Genomic DNA, 22,598 nt, shown 5'->3' with positions numbered 1-22,598 from the left:
CAGGCAGTTTTCAGAGGAAGAAATTAAAGCTATCTATAGTTATATGAAAAAATGCTCTAAATCACTATTGATTAGAGAGACACAAATCCAAACAACTCTGAGATACCACATCACATCTATCAGACTGGCTAACATGACAGAATAGGAAGATGATAAATGCTGGAAAAGATGTGGGAGAATTGAAACACTAATTCATTGTTGGTGGGACTGTGAGCTGATCCAGCCATTCTGGAGAACAATTTGGAACTATGCCCAAAGGGCTACAAAAATGTGCATATCCTTTGATCCAGAAATACCACTTCTAGAACTGTATCCCCAAGAGATCATAAAAATGGGAAGGGGTCTCACATGTACAAAAATATTTATAGCAGCTCTCTTTGTGGTGGTCAAAAACTGGAAATCAATTGGGAAGTGGCTGGAAAGTACTGGTATATGAACGTAATAGAAAACTATTGTGCTATCAATTAGGGAATGACTGAATAAATTGTCGTATATGGGTATAATGGAATACAATTATGCTATAAGAAATGATGAACAGGAAGACTTCAGAAAGGTCTGGAAAGACTTATATGAACTGATGCTGAGTGAAAGGAGCAGAACCAGGAGAACTTTGTACACAACAACAAACACAGTGTGCAAGAGTTTTTTCTGGTAGGCTTAGTTCTTCATTGCAATGCAAGGACGTAAAAAATTTCCAGTGGTCCCTTAAGGCAAAATGCTTTCCACGTCCGGAGAAAGAACTATGGAATTCAATTGCAGGATGTAGCAGATCATTTTCTTTTGTATTACGTTTTGGTTTGGTTTATGATTTCTCCCATTCATTTTAATTCTCCTATTCAACATGACTAAGGTGAAGATGCATTTAATGGGAATGTATATGTAGAACCTATATAAAAATTGTATGCCATTTCAGAGAGGGAGGGGGAAGGGAGGGAAGAAGGAGCGGAGGGAGGAGAAAAAGTCTAAGTTATATGGAAGTGATTATAGAACACTGAAAACAAATAAAATAATAAAAAATTTTTAAAAATGAAAAAAAAATTATGACTGATCTGTTTTTCTCCACCAACACATGTTCAAAGTAGGATAAAAGGAAGTCTCCTTTCTCCAAAATGAATACTCATTATGAAGCAATCAGATGGAAAAAAAATGACTTTTGTCATTTTGTACATTGATCCCCATGACTGATTGCATGGGACACAATTTGATCTCACCCTAGAATACAGTGATCTCAATAACAAAGCATGAAGAAATGTCTGTTCCAGAAAAACAATGAGCCAGCATCATGAAAAAAAACCCAAAGTACAAGCAAACTGGGCTTTCCACATTTCTCCCAGGCTCTTATGAAATAGGAGTTTTATGATCTTAGGGGCTGAACATTGTTAATGGGAAAATCTCTCTCTCTCTGTCCCTTGATCTGTCCCTGCATTTCTGTTTGGCTGCTGTCTTTGTCGATCTCTGTTTCTGTCTCTGTCTCTCTTGATTTCTCTGTTTCGGTCTCTACTCAGTTACGTAAAGGAGAATTATAATAATCATATTTTCTGAACCTGTCAGAACCTGACCTGACAAAGGACATACATTTTGCAAAGCCTCATTAAAATAATACCTTCCTTCTTTGAAATGAGGGGTCATATGGTTGTTGTAAGTTTTATGTTTTCTGTGGTAGATAAGACAAGTTCATTTAGTTCTAGTATTTTACCTCTAGGGGTGGGGGATTTAGTTCTCTGAGAAAGAACTTAAATCTCCACAACTGAATATTCTTATAATTCTTCCAATTTTGGGAATATGATACAAAGGTAGGAAAAGAAAAATGAAAGAAAAAAGGTGCTGTTGGATGAGGGAACTTCTCAGAGTTCCCTGCAGAGACAGGGAACTTCTGACTTGTCTTATAGATCCGTAAACTGAGCCAGATGTGAAAGTAAATATTAAAAATTAAGGGAATCAATTTGCAGATGATGCCAGTTCTAGGAGGGTAGGGAACACGCCTTTCTAATCTAATCAATACACATGTAGTTATCACATTTCAAGTGTGTATTTTGAATTATGTACTCAGGCTGAATAGAAAAAAAAGTAAACACAGTAGGATTTGTTTTTGAATATGATTTTGAATGTGTGTGGACCCATAAAATACCTTGAATCTGAGTTAACTTTTCTTGGGCTCAGTATGAGAGTGCAGATGCCCCAGATGCTGCATTGTCATACACAGATTAGTTTAGCTTAGTTGCAATTTCCCAAAAGCAATTCAGCTTGTTTCCCCTTCCTTTGCAACTCTGTGCCCTGTTTGTTGTCAATCTGTATTGTCTGCTTCAGATATAAACAATGTTGGGCAGAATCTCTGTAAAGTTTCCATCTGGATCCATATTGAATTGGTCAATAGACATTAGTCTTTTGACTCATCCTGTGTAGATGAACAGAATCATTCCTTTCCACCATCACCCTCAAAGAAATAAGTTGTTTTACTTGTGTTTAATACACAGATGGACACTGGTCCCTTCATTCTGTCTTTACATCAGATGGTGGGGCAGCTAGGTGGTGCAGTGGATAGAGCACCAGTGCAGAAGTCAGGAGTACCTGAGTTCAAATCTCACCTCAGACACTTGACACTCATTAGCTGTATGACCTTGGGCAAGTCATTTAGTCCCAACTGCCTTATCCTGGGTCATCTCCAGTCATCCTGGTTACTGAATTCAGCTGGCTCTGGAGAAGTGAGGCTGGTGACCTGCATGGCCCTCACTCACTCAAAACCAAGTCAAGTGCAAGTCATGTCATTTTTCTGATGGCATGGTCTTCTTTGGCAATGAAGGATGAACACACAGTCATAACTATGCTAGGTGCTGGGAGTAGATACAAAAGAGACTTGTATTCATCTTTTATTTTCAAAGAAGACCATGACATCAGAGAAATGATGACTTGTACTTGACTTTGTTTTGAGTGAGGGAGGGCTATGTAAAGTCACCAGCCTCACTTTCTCCTACTGAGCCTAATCCTTGGATGCTGGGGTGGGGGGCACAGTACAACATACTCATAGAAGGATAAATACGGGGTATTAAAAAACCATAGTGATTGGGGAAATGAATTGATAGCTAGATGGCTCAATGAATACAATGCTGGGCCTAGAGTCAGGAAGATCTAAAATCAAATCCAGCCTCATACACTGACTAGCTGTGTGACCCTGGACAAGTTACTTAATCTCTGCTTGCCTTAATCCACTAGAGAAGAAAATGATAAACCACTCCAGTGTCTTTGCCAAGAAAGTTCCATGGACAGTATGGTCCATGGGTTCATGAAGAGTCAGACACATTGTAACAACACACCCTGGAAAAGTGACCCTTGAACTGAGCTTTATAAAGAGATAAAGTTTCCAAGAGGTGAAGGTTAAGACCAGGGCAGGGGAGGTGGGGTGTGGACCATCCCATGCAAGAAGAACAGCCTGGGTAAAGATACACCTGCGAGATATATGGGAATGTATAATAATGTATAATTAGCCTGTATATTGACATATTTTCTTAGTTTAGAGCCTAAAGATTTTCCCCAACTTTTTGATATGAAACAGAAAATTCTGGCTTAAGTATCAGCAAAAATCCTCACTTGTTCCCTCAGAGACTTGGTTATTCATGTCACTCCAATGGAAGATTCTGAGCCTCTGCTGCCAAGTTCTTTAGAACAATGAATAGCATGGCACAAGTAAGATAGAGTAGCATTTTGCTTCTCTGGAAATGGTCCCTCTTCAGAGAATCACCAGGTTGGAGGGGCTTACATTCCATGTGGGTGGACCTTTTAATCCCTTAGGTGAACAGGAATCTGTGTTAAAGGAGACAGGGCCAATTAAGTCCCATGGAAAACTTTGTTGACTTTTAGGGAAAACTAATCTTTACTGAGAGAAAATAGGGCAATCCAAGTTCACATGGAGAAAGATGAAAATACCGTTCTTGCTCTCAAACAATTCATGTTCAAATCATGGAGACAACATTTAAATAACTAGATATATCCAAGCTATATACAGAGCAAATGGAAAGTAATCTATGAAAAAAAGGCAATTAGGTGGTACAGTAGATAGAGTGCTGGATCTGAAGTCAAGACTCATCTTCCTAAGTTCAAATCCAGTCTCAGACACTCATTAGCTCAATGTCCTTAGGTATGTCACTTAACCCTGTTTGCCTCAGTTTCCTCATCTGTAAAATGAGCCAGAGAAGGAAACAGGGTAAACTGCTCCAGTATCTTTTTCAAGAAAACCCCTAAAGAGGTCCCAAAGGGTCAGACTCCACTGAAAACATGATTACGCAACAACAACAGTCTCTGAAGGGAGACACTAACAGTAGATGAAAGCTTTAGGGGACAGAAATTGAGCTTGATTTTAGACATGTTGAGTTTATGATGTCTCTATGATGTCCAAATATCCAATAGGGAATTGGAGATTCAGCACTAAAGCTCAATGGAGTGACTGGGACTAGACAGATAGATCTAGCAGTCTTCTTCAAAGAAGTGATAGTTAAATCTGTGGGAGCTAATGAGATTTCCAAGAAATAGCACATAGAGGGAGAAAAGAAGGTCCAAGACAGAAGCTTGAGGAATACCCACAGTTAGTGTACATCATCTAAATGATGAACCAGCAAAGAACTAGAATATAGGGGAGTACTCATTGCTTGGGGAATGACTGAACAAATTGTGGTATAGGAGCATAATGGAATATTATTTTTCCAAAAGAAATAATGAAAGAGGCTATTTCAGGGAATCCTAAGTAATATGAATAGATGTACAATTAAGTGATTACAACTAATAGAATAATTTGTACAAGGACAAGAACATTGTAAACAAACCAAAAAGAACAACAACAACCAAACCTCTCAAAGACTCTGATCAATGCAATGAGAAATCATGTCTCTAGAGGTTTTGTGATGAAGCATGTTACCCAGAACAGAGAGGTGAAGGACTCAAGGTTCGGAAAAAGACTGAAATTTTGAACAAGACCGCATTTTGCTTGCCTATGTTTGTTATGAATAGTTTAAAAATTTTTTTTGCTCTTTTTAATAGAGGGAGTGTTAGGGTAGGCCAGAAGAGAGGAAGAATGAGCAATAATGATGCCAAAAAAAAGAGGGTCATTGAAACATTCTTAAAAATATACAGATGAGAAAAAAAGGAGTTAAAAAAGAAGCACAGATAAGTACATGGTTTTGAAAGTAACATGTTAAATTTATTATATATATACACATACATATATGTGTGTGTGTATAGTATGTGGCATGAAATGGAGAGTCATACTTTCATATATAATCCTTTTATGTTCAGTTATGTAAAATAATACTAATAACAATTAACATTATACAATGACTACTATGTGCTAGGCACTGTGCTAAATACATTACAAATTTGATCTCATTTGACCCTAATAAAATCCCTGGGAGGCAGTTGCTATTTTGTAGATAAGGAAACAGAACAAAACAGAGGCTAAATGACTTACTCAAGATCAAATAGCTAGCAAGAATTTGAGACAAGATTTGAATTCAGGTCTTTCTGACTCCAGGCCCTCTGGAGTACTCTGTCTAATGAAACACCTAGCTGCCTATATACTAAAATGTTCTTGGGGGATGGGGTACAGAGAGCTGACCTTAAGTTCAGATTTTTAAAAATTTAGAAGGACTGAAGCAAAAAAGAAAGAAGAGATGTATGAAGTGTTTCACTTGAAAATGGGGACTTGAAGCAGGTCATACAAGTTTGATTTATCTTATTTCATAGATAAGTAATTAAGGCTCAGAGAGGTTAATTGATGACTGCTCCATGGTCACACAGTCAGTATCAGAGCCAGAACTCAAAACTGTCTTAAAAAAATACAAAGATTTACAAGTAAATGTTCTAAACTTAAAACAAATATGAAAATTTAAGTTTGAGGCTGGTGTTTGTGAAGAGAGAGCAACAATTAATTCTGCTTATTAAGGATGCCTTGCAGAACTGTCTGCCAGTTATGTACTCAAGATGTAAAATTCATTGATCCTGACCTAGCAGTGTCTGGGAAATAGTTTATTAAAACAAAAACAAACTGAACTCTCTCTCTCCTCCAACATATTCTCAAAGTAAAATAAAAGGAAGCCTCCCTCCCTTCCCCAAGGTGAAATCTCATAACCAAACCATCAGTTTAATAGGAGTTTTTACCCCTGTGTGTGTGTGTATATGTGTGTGTGATGGACCCCTTGGGCAAGTTGGGGAAGCCTGTGTAGTACTTCTCAAAATAATGTTTTTAAATGCTGAAGATAAAACTCATCATACAATTTTTAAATTATATAAAATGCAGTTATAAAATATTAAAAAAATAAGCTCAAAGATCTCAGTTCAAGAATTCCTCCTGCTCCAGTCACACAGATTTTCACAGTGTATAATGCACCATTTGCTCTCCCACTGAGAACATGTTATCCCACAATGAGCACAAAGTGCACAGTGTTCTCAGTGACAAAAACATTAAGCAGTTGCTTTTTTTTCAAGAAAGCAATGAACCAGCAAGGGCCATGAGGAATGCAAACAAGTCAGACCTTCAGTATCCTTCCCCATCCTATCCAGTCTTTACCCATAAAATTATTTCTGGAATCTACTGAAATCTATATTCTTTCCACTAAGGGTATCCAGAGCTAATGAACAACATCTTTATTCCCCACTCCCCCAAATGAGCATTCATCCCAGATCTTGGCCCCCAAGGAGAAAGATGGCAGAGAATGGAAAGTGATTAAAATTCTTGTTGACTTCTGTAACTGTCCTAGTTTACAAATTAATAACCTGGGTTGCTTGTAGAAGCAAATACTTATCACTGTGTGTGTGTGTGTGTGTGTGTGTATGTGTGTGTAGTTTTCCACCAGAATATGCCAGATACAGAATTCTACCTAAATTGCTTGGACTGTGATTCTAGAAAGTTCTGTGAAATCTCAGTCTGCATAAGCATGCCATTCCTCAAGGGCAGCGAAATTGACTTTTAAATTGACTGTGGAAAGTCCTGGGCAACCAATAAACCAGTTTTCTGCTTGGAAATAATAAGACATTGCCTTGAGGTAGTTCAGAACAAAACAAAGCAAGAAAGCAGGAGATGATTCATTTTTACTTTGGTTGTTCAACTTTTTAGGTGTTCTCCAGACTTCTGCCAAGCTTCATTCAGGGTAAGGCAAGAGAAACTTCTGCACCTTGTACTTGTACTCAGATGTTCATGAATGCAAGAAAAGGAAAAGGGAAAGTGAGAATAGCAGCCTGAGTAGATCAGGAACATTTTTTTTTTTTTGTGGTGGGGTGGGAGAAAAAGGACACAATAATTGTGCTAGACCAGAGAATTTTGAATACAAGGTAATAAAATTGGTCCTGTAGGCAATAATATGGAGCCTTCAACATAACGAATAAGAGGTTTTGTGACTAACCCTTAGTATGGGAATATTAAGTGTGAGGCATGAAGAGGTATGGGGTCAAGTAGGCCAGACTTGTGATTGGCCCCTGGGTATATTTATAACAAATTGAGGATTCTCTCTATTAGATACTACTTCTCTTCCACAATTGTGCAGTGAAATGGTAAAGATTAAGAGCATGTCAAAGAGGAACAATTTTTAATAATCTTCTGCAAGTTTATCCTTTAGCTGGTCATCCTCTATTTATCCCCATTGACTCCAGGTAGGAGAGATTCCAAGGAATGGGGCACATGTTCCTGTCATCTCCCTGGGAGAATCAGCAAGGGGAGTTCTTTTTTTAGATCCTTTGCTTTCTCTGTCCCTTCTCCACTACCTACACCACCACTATGTCCACAATACCCACACCTGACATTCCCCGATAGAGATACACTGATATATGTATGCCTTCATTAGAAGGGTTAAAAAAACTTCAATTAATCAATCGTGAAGCCATTCCCTTGGGTACAAATTAATTTATTTCCCAAAGGCCTGAAAGTTTTAATTGACTGACTTATAAACATTTACAAGTCTGTCCCAGCATATTCTAAAAGCTTAGCACTACCCATAGGAAAAGCTGAACTGTATCAGACAACTCTTTGAACAGGAAACACTTGTCTCTTCAGGGCATCATTGTGCTGTACCTGATAAGTCAAGATCATTGTGGAAACTTCCCTGGGGATGATCCTCATCTCTTCCTGAACTCTCCCCAAAGGACCATAGAAGTGTACCAGTAGGAGCAAATGGGCAGAAGATGTTGCTAAGAATAAGGTTCCCAAGGACTTTTTCCAAAAGGCTAATTCTGGTCTTGGTCATCCAAGTTGTTCTGGTAATTTTTATCAAGGGAATCCTCCACAAAGTAAAGGTAAAGAGATATCATGGAGAGCAGGATGCCTTGTCTCTTTCCTTACAGGATCATACAACAAATTGGTCTTTCAGGGAGATGAGTGGGGAGATGACTGCTTATGATCTAGGTAAGATTACATATGGACTCCTTGGAATCATAATCTGTGGGGAAAGGCTTCAGAGACCAAACCTTGGAATTGATATGGGGAACTTCCCATATGCACATAAAGATGTACATTTATGCTTCAGTTGTACAATAAAAATCATTATTCAAATGTCCCCAGATCTGAAGAAGTCAGGATCTTAGCTAATTGGTGACCATGAACCTATCTAAAGTCTGTCAGTCTATATCACATATACACAACAAATCTGCACATGATGAAATGCAAGAGGATGGACAAAAAAAGTGTTAAAATGGTCAGGAGAGGGTATTGGAGGTTTCATTCAAGTGACTTAAAAATGGCAGTTGAGATTAGGAGATTAACTCAAATTTAGTGCAGCAGACAGCAGGAAAAAAAATGCCCATTAAAAATAAAATGTGCAGTGAATGCTTAGGTCACTATTAGTAGTTCTGACAATTACTAGACCATGAGCTCCATATGGGCAGAGTGGTCCCTTATTTACTTTTTGTATCTTCTCCATCACTTAGCATAGCATTCAACACATCATGGGGGCTTATTCAATTTTTACTGAGGTTGTTTAAGAAAAAATGAGGAAAATGGGAGATGGTGACATATAGATGAGAGGCAATGTGTTCCAAAGTATAAAGAGTTGGCCTTGCAGTAAGGAAGACCTGGGTTCAAGTCCACATTTTGTGGCCCTGAACAAGGTACTCAACTTCCTAGTTCCCTAGGAAACTCCTTAAAAATTTAAATTATACATGTATTTCTTCCCTCGCACCATTCCTTGTACCAGTAAAATGTCAGGTCTAGCTCAAACATATGAAAATGAAGTGGAATATCCGTCCATTCCACAGTAGTAGAGAGGAGGAAAACCCTGAGGGTAGAAGAGTAGTAGTTGGTAGAATTGGTATGACCATGGTGGGGCTGGTGTGGGAGACAACAGGAGAGCGGCAGCATCAACAAAAACAAAAGCAAAGCAAAACATTAAGAGATAAAACAAAACAAAAAGTGGAGCAGGAGTCAATGGCTTTTCTTATAGATAAGGTTATCTTTTGATAGAATGTAAACTCCTTTAGGGTAGACACTTGTATTCTTGTCTTTGTATGCCCAGAATGTAGTATAGTGACTAAAATGCAGTGAGTGCTTGATGAATGCTTATTGATTGACTATAAAAACATAGGATTTCAGGGTTGGAGGGACCTTAGATTTAGTCTAATGTATGATTTTTAATTCTGCTTGTGCTCTTCCCAGATGGTCTGTCTCTTGTTGACTCTCCAGACTTGCTTTGTGTCCTGGGGCTGTCATCTAACTCTGGGAGTAGACAGCATAGATAACGTACAGAATGTGACCAATTGGGTCAGTTTCTCTAGTGCTCTTGTGGAGTCCATTTCCAAGTAGGTCTAATAGATAGTAATGGTCCCTGAAAAGGCTCTACACAAATGTTTTCCCTAATAGCCTGGCCTAATGCCAAAAATTTCCAACATTAGACATTTATTTCTTTGGGTTAAACTATGCTATCACCAGAATTTCTCCTTAAAATTCAAACATCCAGGGGTATGAAAACATACTGAGTCTTCCACTGGCATCAATAACTTAGTGTGAATTTGATAAACTGGTCAGAACCAGTCAGGTAGTACACAAGTCCTGAAATTACGGGACAAGTAATGTTTAATGGAGGCAGTGGGAATAGTTTCCCTAGAGCATGGATACTGTGCAGCAGGTATCTCTGAGGGTCCAGCTAGCCCACTCTGCTACAGTATTTTATATTCTCTGAGACCAATCCCAGAAGTAAGAGAATCTTCGAGAAATTGGGTTGGATAGACAGAGGTGTACAGATGATTGGAATTTGCCTGAAGTATTCTCTTTGTATTTCCTTACATTTAGATAATTTCACAAGACACTCCATGACACAACAGGAGAAGAAGCAAGCAGAAGCTATCATCAGGCAACCAATAATACTGCAGGATGGAGGGAATCACTTCGAGTCGTTGGAACCCAAGGCTGGAAAGAAGGCACGCCTCAAGGTCCTGAGCGAACTCTACCCAGACTCAGAGCTTTTCCGTCACTGGGGTGAAGGCCTGTCAGAGTCTGAGCAAACCGAGGCTCAGAGCCTCTTCATGAAGTTTGGTTATAATGTTTACCTGAGTGACCAGTTGCCTCTCAATCGCTCTTTCAAAGATGGTCGCAATCCCAGGTGAAGTTGGATTAGCATAAGTCTATTTATCCTGAAAGACCTTCCATTTAAGATTGTGGGATTTTGAGAATGCAGACCTAGGGGAAGATGGAGAGGGAGAAAATGGTATAAAGAATGAAGTGAGGGAAGTCAAGGCTGGAAGGAAGGCATTATAATAGCATAATGAAATCTAGAAAGAGAAGTAGTATTTTCCTCTCTATTTTACATGTGGGGAAACTAAGTCTTGGAAGGATTAAATGACCATAAAAATACAGAGCAAGTTTGCACTGGATAGAGAATTCATAGACCTCTAGTATTATTAGAATTGAAATGGACCTTAGATGTTATCTATTCCAACTCCTTTATTTTACACATGAGGAAATAGAGATAACATTAAGTGAATTTCCTAAAGTAACATAGTACCCTGATAACCTGACAGCCAACTCAAATTTCTCAAATTCTTTTTCCAGGTCCCCTTTGACCTATGACTAAATTTGAAGAATGCTCTTTTCTTTCCTCCCCTTCCTTTACCTTCAGAATCCCTCTGTCCTGTCCACATTTTTCTCCTAAAAATAATTACTGGTAATTCTTTTATGTGCCCAGTTCTATAAGACATAATGGAAAATACAAAAGATCTTACAAAGTGCAGAAACAAAATGAAATAATTGCATAAAACTATAAACTGAGTGATTTACAATTTGTTTGAAAAGTTGTTTTCATTAACTTTAATGAAATAACAAAACATTTTATTTCCTTCCGTATTCTCATTTTTGTGTGTCTCTTTTCAGATATTTTATTATTTTTTCAAAAATTTTTTTTACATAATTGTAAATTGTTCTAATATACTCTCTACCTGGGCATGATTTCCTGTCCTCCTTTATTTCTAAGTATTCTTCATAGGGGCATCGAGGTGGCACAAAGGCTAGGGTGCTGGACCTGTAATCTGGAAGACCATAGTTCAAATTTGGCCTCAGACATTTACTAGCTTTGTAAATTCAAGCAAGTCACTTAGCCTCTCTTTGCATCAGTTTCCTCATCTGTAAAATAGAGATAATAATAGCACCTCCCTCCCAGGGTTATTGTGAAGAATCAAACATGATAATAATACACACACACACACACACACATCGTAGTTATTGGTGTTCCCTTGGTCACTTTTTATATTTTTAATTGTGTCCAAGACTTTTTATTCTTTTTGTTATTATCCCTACCTTCTGAAACTGCATAAACGTACATACACATGTGTAAGCCTACCTATATACATACATATACATTGCCTATAGACATGTCTATTCCTTTGAGTCAGAAAGACATGGACACAAGTCCTGCTTCTGAAATGCATTGATTGTGTGACCCTAACATGACAGATAGATAGATCAATAGATAGATAAAGAGTTCTGAATATAAATGTTGTGAAGTAAATAAATTTGTATAGGGATTTTCCTCAGAGGTAATTTCCTGTAACTGTGAAAGTAGATATTTGAAATACACACACACACACACACACACACACACACACACACACACACACACACACATGCACACACACCCATGCCAGAGCATAAGTTCAGAATACAATGAGCTTTCTCGTATTATATATAATTGAGACTATTTGATCTTTATTAATTCCCTGCCTTTTACTAGATAGTGATTGTTTCTCTTTTACCCAGGAACCCTGAGGGTCTTCTTCTCCCAGTATGATTTTTTTTTTTATTACAGGAGCCATCCCTTGAGCAACTACTTAAAGAAGCCTATTCATTGAATGGGTGTATCTCACTCAAAGTGAGAATGCTATAAGACCTTAGCCAAAAGGGCCAGGGTCTCACATTGCATCCTGGGCCATCTTCAGTCATCCTGATGAATATCAGGTCACTGGATCCAGATGGCTCAGGAGAAGAAGGTGAGGTTGGTGACCTTGCACAGCCCTCCCTCACTCAAATCAAGTCAACTGCAAGTCATATCATTATCTTGATGTCATGGTCCTCTTTGAGAAGTTTATTATTCTGTTTTCCTTTAGTTTTTAAAATAGTTTTGAAAAATATGTGCATGTCATTGAGTGGTCATAGTATATGAAAAAGGAACAAGACAGAAAATTATTCTAAATTTTACTGTCATCTGTGAGAATTGGAGAATGGTAGAGCCACTGATCAAAACACGGATATTGTGAATGGTAGCTGGTGTGTAGGCTGAAGAAAAGGAATTTATTTGGGGATAGATATGATGAATTTGAGAAGGTAGAATGACATTCAAATGGAAATGTTCACTGAAGGCCAAACCAAAGGATGCTGATATTGATTCCAGCAGGAGTTTAGTCATATTGGAAGTTGTCTTGGTTGTCCTTGGGACAACTTCTAGAATATGTTCTTCTAAAGAACTAGGGCTACAATAGGCACTGATCTGTCTGGGGTGATTAAGGCATTCTAGACAGAGAGATATGCTAAGTGACTTTGGGGTATATGTCCTAAACCATGCAATAATAATGCACTGATCATCATTATTGATAACTTGTTCTCATAAAGATGCCTTGAAAAGATGTATCCCCACCAACTTCCAACTGTCAGTGTCATCCTAACAATTATGAATGAAGCCATGTCAGTTATACAACGGGCCATCAACAGCATCATCCATCGGACACCTGCCCATCTGCTGAAGGAACTCATCCTGGTAGATGACTTTAGTTCAAATGGTAAGTTGAATACCAGGAAGGGATTTTGTTTCTGTTTTGGAAGTTATACAAGTCTTACAGAGGGATTTACTAATTTTTTTGTCTAAACCAGTTTGATTTGCATAGAGAGACTAAAGAGGGTATAGAAAAGAGCCAGATATAGGACAAAGAGGAGAACGTGATTTATGAGGAAAGAGTCAAAGAACAAAGGAAATGCGAGAGAATATAAATTGATAAGAATCTGCTGACAATTTTCAAGGATTCTGACTCAGGATAATCTGCCCAGTTGTCTAGCTCCACCGGGGACAAAGCAAGCTCTCCCTTTAGGCTGGGGATAAGGATTTTTTGACAGGGAGAGATGTTAAACACTGGAGTGTATGTGTGTGGGAGGCTGTCCAATCTGAGATTACCTAATCCCATTCCCAACCTGTTCCTCTAATATTGTAAATATGTTTTTATCTTTGGCATGAGAATGTTGAGAATAGGGAATGATGAATTGTTGCTGAAGGACATAATCTGACACAGAAGCTCCTGCTTGACCCATCAGTCTCTGTGACTAGGGATCAGTGCTCCTTGCAGAAGACAAGGTACTCCAAATTTCTTTAGTGGACCCCTGCAAAACCATAGGGCAATTCAAATGGAGGTCCATATCCCCCCAAAATAGGGTGAATAGGTTAGCTTTAAAAGAAATCAAACAAATTCAGATGAACCTCAAACACAAAAGGGGATTGAACAGTTGCAGTTGAGGTAAATTGGAATCAAACTCTAAGGTCCCAGTTAAGCCCTTCAGATATCATATGCACTCCTGGGGAACCCCCTGGAAGCTCTGACTCTGGTTTAAGTGGAGGCCAGATTTATCCTAGAGCGACATGACTGGAAAGAAAGAAATCAGGCCATCTCTCTCTCTGTCTCTGTCTCTGTGTCTCTATCTGTGTATGTGTGTGTGTGTGTGTGTGTGTGTTTTATTTTTCCTCACAACAGAGGAAATTTCTAAAACAAAGCTTAGGTATGGCACATTTCTAGAGTATTCCCTAAAAGGGATTAAAAGATTTCCTTCTAGAAAGTAATGTACAAAGTCAATAACAGGAATAAGACAGTTATTTTCATTCTTCCACCGCAAATACAATATTCACAATCCAAGAACTCCTAAGCATACCTTAATATTTAAAAGCTAAAATAATAACCTAGCATATGTATTATAATCTCCTGGGAGATACAGAAAACTTTGGAGACAGCTGGACAGATGTTTCACATTCATATCATATCTATACTTTCTGAGCTATTTATAACTCCAGATCTTCTGGTTAGCCAGAAATAGCTCTTTAGTTCCTTCAAGTTCTGCATGATCCTATTACAGTGTCATTTTTCCCCTGAAAACAGCGGTGTAATTGTCAGAAACATCTCCTGTTAGTCAGATGTCACCAGTGCAGGAACCCAGAGACTCTTGAACTCACATAACCATTTTTCAGGATGACTGTTCGGTGACTTATACTCAAAGAGAAGAACAGAAGAGCAAGCCAAGGACTTGATGTTCAGTTGCAGGCTCACCTGGGCAAGATGTTCTTGTTTCCATGATTGTTGGGGGTGGGAAGGGTAGATAATCTTTCCCCCTATCTTTAGAAGCCCAAGGAGGGGTTGGAAAAGTCCCAAGTAATACTTTCAAAAAGAAGAGTCCTTCCCCTTCTCTTTCCCTTGATCCTTTTATAGACTAGTAAGAAGGCTACCTTCCTTTCTCAGTGACCAATAATCTTTTTTTCTTTTTTAAATATTCAGAATAATATTTTATTTTTCCAAATTACATGTGAAAACAATTTTTAACATTCATTTTTAAAAAATTTTGAGTATCAGATTCTTTCCCTTCCTCCATTTTCCCCTCCCTGAAACAGTAAGCAATTTGATATAGGTCATGCATGTGCAATCATACAAGACATACTTCCATATTAGTCAAATTGTGAGAGAAAACACAGATCAAAAAAGAATCCACAAAAAATAAAGTGAAAGATATCATGCTTTGATCTGCATTCATATTCCATCAATTCTTTCTCTGAAGGTAGATAGCAGTTCGCATCATGTGTCCTTTGGACTTTTCTAGGATCATTAATATTGCTGAGAGTAGCCAAGTCACTCGCAGTTGATCATCATACAATATTGCTGTTGCTGTGTACAATGTTCCCTGGTTCTGCTCACTTCACTTTGTATCAGTTTATGTAAGTCTTTCCAGGTTCTTCTGAAACTATCCTGCTCATCATTTCTTAATAGCACAACAGTATTCAATTATAATCATACACCACAACTTGTTCATCCATTCCCCAATTGTTACACATCCCTTCAATTTCCAATTCTTTGACAGTGGCTAGTAATCTTCAATATAAACACTATGTTATGTGACACGCAAGGTTCATGGACTTGCTTTTATGAATAAACTCATTTTGTCCTTACAATTTCCCACATTTATTTTCTTGATAAAACATTGCTCCTTTAAACAACTCAGAGGACTTTATTACATTAATTTTTTTCCACTTCTTAAAATGGTTTTGAAAAATTAGAGCTTATCATTTTGTTTTATGTGTACATCTAACTACATGAAATAGGCTATTGTTATTTTGATTAGAATTCCTTTAAATCTATGAATTAATATGTAAAGTAGTGACAATTTTATTAGGGGTCATGATAGTTTAGTTCCAAATATCTCAGGGTTTTGTAGGGCAGTTATACTTCTCAGGTGGGTCGAATGGTTTCTTACCACTGAAGTGACAGTCAGAGAAGAATCAGTTAGTTTAAAAACAAGAAATTTCCAGCCTCAAAGCTTCCATGTATAATAAATTCAGAAATGGGTAAATTTAAGTAAGGGGATACAGGTAGGGCCAATGAACATGACTAGAGGACAAAAGGTTCTTAGAGAAAAACTAGGCTAGAAAAAAGCAAAAGGGTTTTTTTGAGAATATAATATGTATGTTGAAGGTTGATGTGCCAACAACAAATAAAGGTGATGCCTGGTAAATTTTCTTTGAGAAGTGGGCCTGAAATTGAGGGGAAAGGTTAAGGATAGTGAAGGTACAGATCTGGGAGTCATCCAAAGAGATGCTAGTTGAAGCTATGCTAAATAAATTATATTATCAAGGGAGGACCCATAGAGATGAAAAGGAAGAAGGATAAAATCAGAAAACTGAGTGATTCTTACAAGGAGAAGAGGTGCTAGAGAAAGAGAAAGTGAAAGTCTGGCCAGAGAGGTAGAAGGATAATCATGTGTGTGCAGCATTATCAAAGCAAAGAGAGGAGATAGCATTAAGTGACTATTGTCAGTGGTGTCACATGTTGCAAAGAGATCAAAGTAAATGAGTAAAGACCTTTGGATTTGACAATTAGTAGATTATTGAATTCAACAGAATAGTAGGAATGAGAACCACATAGCAAAGGGTTAAGGAGTGAGTAGGTGATGAGTGAAATAAGACCATGGGAACAGACTGATCTATGAAGCATAGGAGAATAGAAAATGGAATAGTAGCTCCAAGGCACAAGGTTTAGAAAAGGTGGCAGAACAATAAAGTGAATGTGTAGATGGAGAATTAGAAGTGTGCGAGCTCCCATTCCCAGCCATTGGAGTAGGGCAATATAGAAGAAGAAATAGCCATAGTTGGAGAGATTCTCCAAGGCTGGGTGTTATCAGAGAAAAGGTAGATTTCCATTAGTTTGTAAAAATGTTTTATTAATCATTTTTAAAATAATTCAGTTAATGCCCAATATTCATTCCTACAACTCTCATAATAAAGAGGTACAGTTAAGCAATACCAATGTACATATTGGCATTTTATGAGGTGTTCTTCATTTCCTATCTCTAATTCACCTTAGTTCTCTGGAATCAAGACTGGTTATTGTGTGGTAAGAATTAATTTCATTTGGGGAATGTGGAATATGGTTAAAGGGAGTAAATCAAGGTTGAAATTGAACTATTTATGTAAGTATGAGAATTATAGAGAACACAGTAGAAGGCGGACTCTGTTTGGTAAAAGTGGATTTGGGAAATGCTAGGACTGAGCTAGAAAGAGATGAAGCAGTTGTCAAAAGAGAGAGTTTTGTGCCCAAATTGGTAATTAAGAATAACAGAGATTAGGGGAAAAGAAAATTCAGAAATAGGAAACTATGTTGACAACAGATGTGAAGGGGTGCCAAATATACAGAAACAGCAAATGAAGATGAGATGGCTGTGAAGATGGAAAAAAGAAGAGAAGGAAAAATGATATGATGATCATGTTTCTACAGCCTAGGCTCTCCCTCAAATTGAATTACCTTGACTTGCTAGCCTGGACCCCCTACTCAACTGATTGTACAATGCATAGTGTTTGTTTTGGTGCCTCTTCTCTACACTGGGCTCTCTCTGAGTCTTAACATATTTGGACAAAAGAAATTTACCTGTAATACAAATTATGTATACCGTTACACCAAAAATTATTTCCTGAAACTTTGAGAATCTGTAATTGATATAGGTATTTCCTCAACCAATGCAATACAAAACAAAAAATGGTCTTCAAGAGCTGCTGTGATTGAAAAATCTCTATGCTGATGTTTCTCAAAATCTCTTCATTCAACCCAATTTTTTTCTGATGACCTCCAGTTTTAAATCTCCAGTTGCCTATTTGACTTCTCAAACTGAATGTCCTGTAGACATCTTAAATGCAACATGCTTGAAACTGAATTCATTGTTTTTCCTCCCAAACACCCTGCCCCTTCCAAACTTCTTTATTATTGTCAAGGATACCACAACCCTCCCAGCTGCACAGGTTTGAAATCTAGATGTCAACCTCAACTCCTCACTCTTTCTCAACCCCATCCCATATTGAGTTAGTTGCCAAGTCCAGTTGATTCTACCTTTCCAACATATCTCATATGTGTTCTTTTCCTCTCCGCTGACACTGCCACCAGCCTGACACTGCCACCAGCCTGGCTCAGTCCCTTATCACCTCACACCTGGGTTATCCTAATAGCCTGCTGGTTGGTCTCTCTGCCTGATTCTCCCTGAGAGGAGGACTTCATCCTCCTCTCAGCTGTCAAATTGGTCTTCCTAAAGTGTAGATCTGACTGTGTCACAGATCCTTGTCAATAAATTCAGGTTACCTATCTCCTCCAAGATCAAATATAAAATCCTGTTTGGCATTCAAAGCTTTTCATAACCATACCCCACTCCCACCTTACTAGTCTTCTTTTACCTTACACCTCCCCATGGGCTCTTTAATCCAGTGGTACTCTCCTCTTTTCTGTTTCAGGAATAGAACACTCCATCTTCATGTACTGACTCCACAGTTAATATATGTCCTAGGTAGAAATTGAGCACAAAGCTCCCTGGCTTAAAGGACATCTCTATAACTCAGCCCTTGCCTTTCCCAAATCTAGTCTCACCTAAGAGAGGTCCCTTCTACTAGGTTCTTCCACTGTGCTCTCTGGAATTCTCATTCCCAGAAAAATATTCCGCTTTCAATCTTGATATATTCTCTTTGACAAATTATCTCTATCCATTATATGGATTGGCAGAAGGAATAAGAGATTCCGTCCCCTCCATGACAGGTACCCTTCAGGCATTGTAAACAAAGGTTTATCCTGTATAATCTCATAGAGTTGATTGGGGGGCTCATCAGATTGATGAGAGTCTCTCCTGATCAACTCCTTTGACAATGGTGTTGTTTCACCAGCTATCCCTTAGACTGAATTCACTGACTACCATGTGTGGATCTGTCCTGCTTCTGAAATATAAGCCAGAAAACAATGTACACCTGAGTCCAAATCCTTTCAGATATACTTAAGCACAAATGGGCCAAATGGAAGGAAGTGTGGGTTATATGTATACACATAGTTTTGAAAGAATCTAGAGGTTTCTAGCCTGGAGGAGTGCCCCTTGGTTAAGGTGGATGTGGAGGTAGAAACGACAACATGGGAGATTCACCTTATGAATTAATATCCTGGGAATTTATTGAACATTCAATAAGAATATCTCTATCCATATTTACAAAATACATATTACTTGTCATTTTTCAGTGATGTTGAACTCTTCATGACCCCATTTGGGGTTTTCTTGGCAAAGATACTGGAGTGGTTTGCCATTTCCTTCTCCAGCTCATTTTACATATGAGGAACTCAGGCAAACTGGGTGCTCAGAATCACACAGCTAGTATGTGTCTGAGGCCAGATTTGAATTCAGGAAGATGAGTCTTTCTGACTCCAGGCCCAGAACTCTATCTGTTGTGACACCTAGCTGCTACACCAAGTTGAATACCATATCAGTAAAGATTGTGCTTTGTTGCTAGATGAACTAAAGGAAAACTTGGGTAATCAGATCCAGCTTTACAACTTCAAGTATCCCAAGTTGCTGAAACTGATCCGTCACACCAAGAGGAAGGGGCTCACCCAGGCCCGTATCTCCGGCTGCAAAGCTGCTAAAGCAGATGTGGTTATTGTCTTAGACTCTCATGTTGAAGTGAATGTTGGCTGGTAAGACTCTATGAATTGGTTATATATTGGGGAGAAGGGGAATAAGAAAATGATGCATTTTTCCATGGGTCCCCAGAGAGGTAGGCTAGAGATGGGCAAAAGCAGCACCAAATCTTGGACAAGGGGAAGCCCAAAGGGAAGAGCATCCTCTTATCTCTGGGAGTAGATATAGCATAATGCAAGGCCTTCCTAATATTTCTGGTGTACACCCCCTTCTTTCCTTTGATTTCACCACCACAGGCCCTCACCACCTGACTCCTAGACTATTTCAATAGCCTGTTATCTTGCTTCAAGTTCCTCCCAATTCCAGTCCATCTTTCACTCAGCTGTTAAATTAATTTACCTAAAGTGATCTTGTGATCTTCCCCCACCCCCAGCATTATTCAATAAACTTCAGTGACTCCCTGTCACCTAGGATCCAAATCTGACCTCTTTTGACCCATTTAAGCTGTGTGTGTGTGAAAATATATATATATATATACATATATATATATTTTCACACACATATGTATACATAGTTGGTTTTATGTTATCTTCCCACATTAGTCTGTGAGCTCCTTGAGAGTAGGATTGGTTTTTGTTTTCCTTTGTATCACTAGGACCTAGCACAGTGCCCAGTACAGAGTAGGCACTGAATCAATGCTTATAGACTGATTTCCTAGAATATTCTAATAATTCAGATTGAAATAGAGGGGAAAAGGACAAAATTCATGTCACAAAACTTGAGATTTATTAAAGGTAGCTAGATGGCCCAGTGAACTTGGGTCACTGAACTTTGAAATCTTGAATTAGAATCCCACCTTGGACGCTTACTAGCCATGTGTCAATGGACAGCTCAGTTAACTTCTATCAGTATCAGTTTCTTTCTCTATAAGATGAGGGTGACAATGGCAACCACATCCCAGAACAGATATCTGATTTTGTTTCTACCACCATAGTTCAGGTCCTATCCCTTCTCCCTATCACAATTTTTAAAATTGCTCTCCCTGCCTCAAGGTTTTCCCTGCTTGAAATCTGTCCTCTTTAGCTTCTGAAATGATTTTCCTAAATCATAGGTTTAATTATGTCCTTCCCTACTCAGTAAAATCCAGCTATTCAATCACCTCTAGGATCTAACTAAACTCCTCTGTGAGGAGAAGTCCTGTTCCCCAATTATTTTGCTGTTTATACGCTTCTCCATCTGACCTTCCTAGTGTTATTATACATTCACGCATTCTGTGGTCCAACCAAATTGGTCTTACTGTTCTATATATATATATATATATACTGCTCCTTTCCTGTTTCCATGCTCTGATTGTATCTCCTGCTTAGCACATACCCCATTCTCACCTCTCTATCTTTGAATCTGTAGCTTTCTAAAAGACCCAGCTTAAGTGCTATCTTCCACATGAAACCTTTCTTGATTCCCCCATCTGTTAATATCTTTCTGTAATTTATACTGCATGTATATATTGCTACTTTCCCAAATTCGACTCAGATTGGCCAGCTAGGTCCTTTGAGAGCGATGACCACTTCTCACCTCAGGATTCTATAATCAAGCAACTTTGAAGATTTTAGGGGTTCTAATGCTATCCCTTATGCACCTACATTGTTGTGTTCCTAATTGGTTATCAGCCACAGTAAATTAAATTTTAGAAATCTTATTTACCAAGAAAGTATAGAAGGGACAGGTACAAAAAGAATCCTCCCCAAACTCTGGAGCATACTCTTCCACAGATACATACAGGATAATAATACTAATTAACAATAATTGCATCATTATCATCATCATAACAATTATAGCTATATATAATTCGTAATGATGGTGATGCCGATGTAGTTATTACGTTACACTTTAAGATTGTAAAATGCTTTAGAAATATTATTATGTCATTTTTCTTCCCAGCAACACTAGGAGGTAGGTACTACAATGACTGCCCATTTTACAGATGAGGAAACTGAAGCAGATAGAAGTTAAGTGACTTGCTTCGGATCACACAGCTAATAAAAGTATGAGGCTAGATTTAAATTGAGGTATTCAAACCCCAGTGCTGTATTCACTGTCCCACCAAGCTGCTCCAAATGCAAAGAGTGGTCACAAGCTTAATTAGTACAATGATACTGAGGCATGGTGTAGAGAACATATGTATGGCCAAAGCATAAATGCATAACTAAGGATTACTGGAAGTCCTTTGTAGAGTTCCCAAATGGTATTTTGTTTACAAATGCAAGGGGATTTTGCTCTTGTCTTTATTAAGTCTCCCTCTGCTCCTGGCTAGATGCATTATTTGTTACTGGTCCAATTTCTGATGACATGATCATGAGAGGGATTTTATCCCAGGTTATTAAATAGAATTGATGGTCTTAACATTATTAATTAACATTCTTTTATTCTCAGTACTGAATTAAATGAGAAACTTACACCCAAGAATGACTCAGAACTCCTTGGGTTGTCTTTAAATCAATCTGCTTTCCTGATCCCCTGGAACAGAATCTTAGGTCTGAGGGATGTTTAATTTTGGAGTAGAGGAATTTCCAACTACAAACTGGTATTGATATAAATCCATCATTCTGTCCTAGTCATTCTGAATGTTTTAGAGTCACTCTAAAGTTTGAACTGTTGTATCTCACTATCCCGTAGAACTAAAACTAGTATTTTGGTACTCTGAATCTATTCTCAAGGAAAATTTTAACGATAAGTTTAGCTGGGTGGAGAGACCCTAAGAAATGTAGCCTGTAGATGGGGAAAGACAGTGAGATACAACAAATTTGTTGCTGGAAAAGACACACTGTGTTTGAGAGAAACAAGGGCCAACCTGGGGAGAAATTCTCCTGGGGTGTGGTTGCTGGAGAGAGGAATTATGTTATCTGGTGGCTTTTTATTTTACCTAGTTAGTCTTGCTAATAAGGTGCTTAGCTGATTTGTT

At 38.2% G+C, this 22,598-nt stretch overlaps 1 protein-coding gene across 1 annotated transcript in view; it reads left to right on the top strand.

Annotated features, from left to right (window-relative positions):
• Positions 1-10,263: 10,263 nt before the first annotated feature.
• LOC140531347 (probable polypeptide N-acetylgalactosaminyltransferase 8) overlaps positions 10,264-22,598 on the top strand; it is a 29,721-nt gene continuing 17,386 nt past the window's right edge. The window contains exons 1-3 of the mRNA XM_072650328.1: positions 10,264-10,568; positions 13,067-13,233; positions 19,509-19,692. Coding sequence (XP_072506429.1) covers positions 10,279-10,568; positions 13,067-13,233; positions 19,509-19,692 — 641 coding nt within the window. The 5' untranslated portion in view covers positions 10,264-10,278. The remainder of the gene's footprint in view (positions 10,569-13,066; positions 13,234-19,508; positions 19,693-22,598) is intronic.

This window comes from Notamacropus eugenii, chromosome 3 (genome assembly GCF_028372415.1).
Source record: "Notamacropus eugenii isolate mMacEug1 chromosome 3, mMacEug1.pri_v2, whole genome shotgun sequence".
Classification (NCBI taxonomy): Eukaryota; Metazoa; Chordata; class Mammalia; order Diprotodontia; family Macropodidae; genus Notamacropus; species Notamacropus eugenii.
Note: the sequence above shows the minus strand (reverse complement) of the source record. Positions and strands in the feature narration are given on the sequence as shown.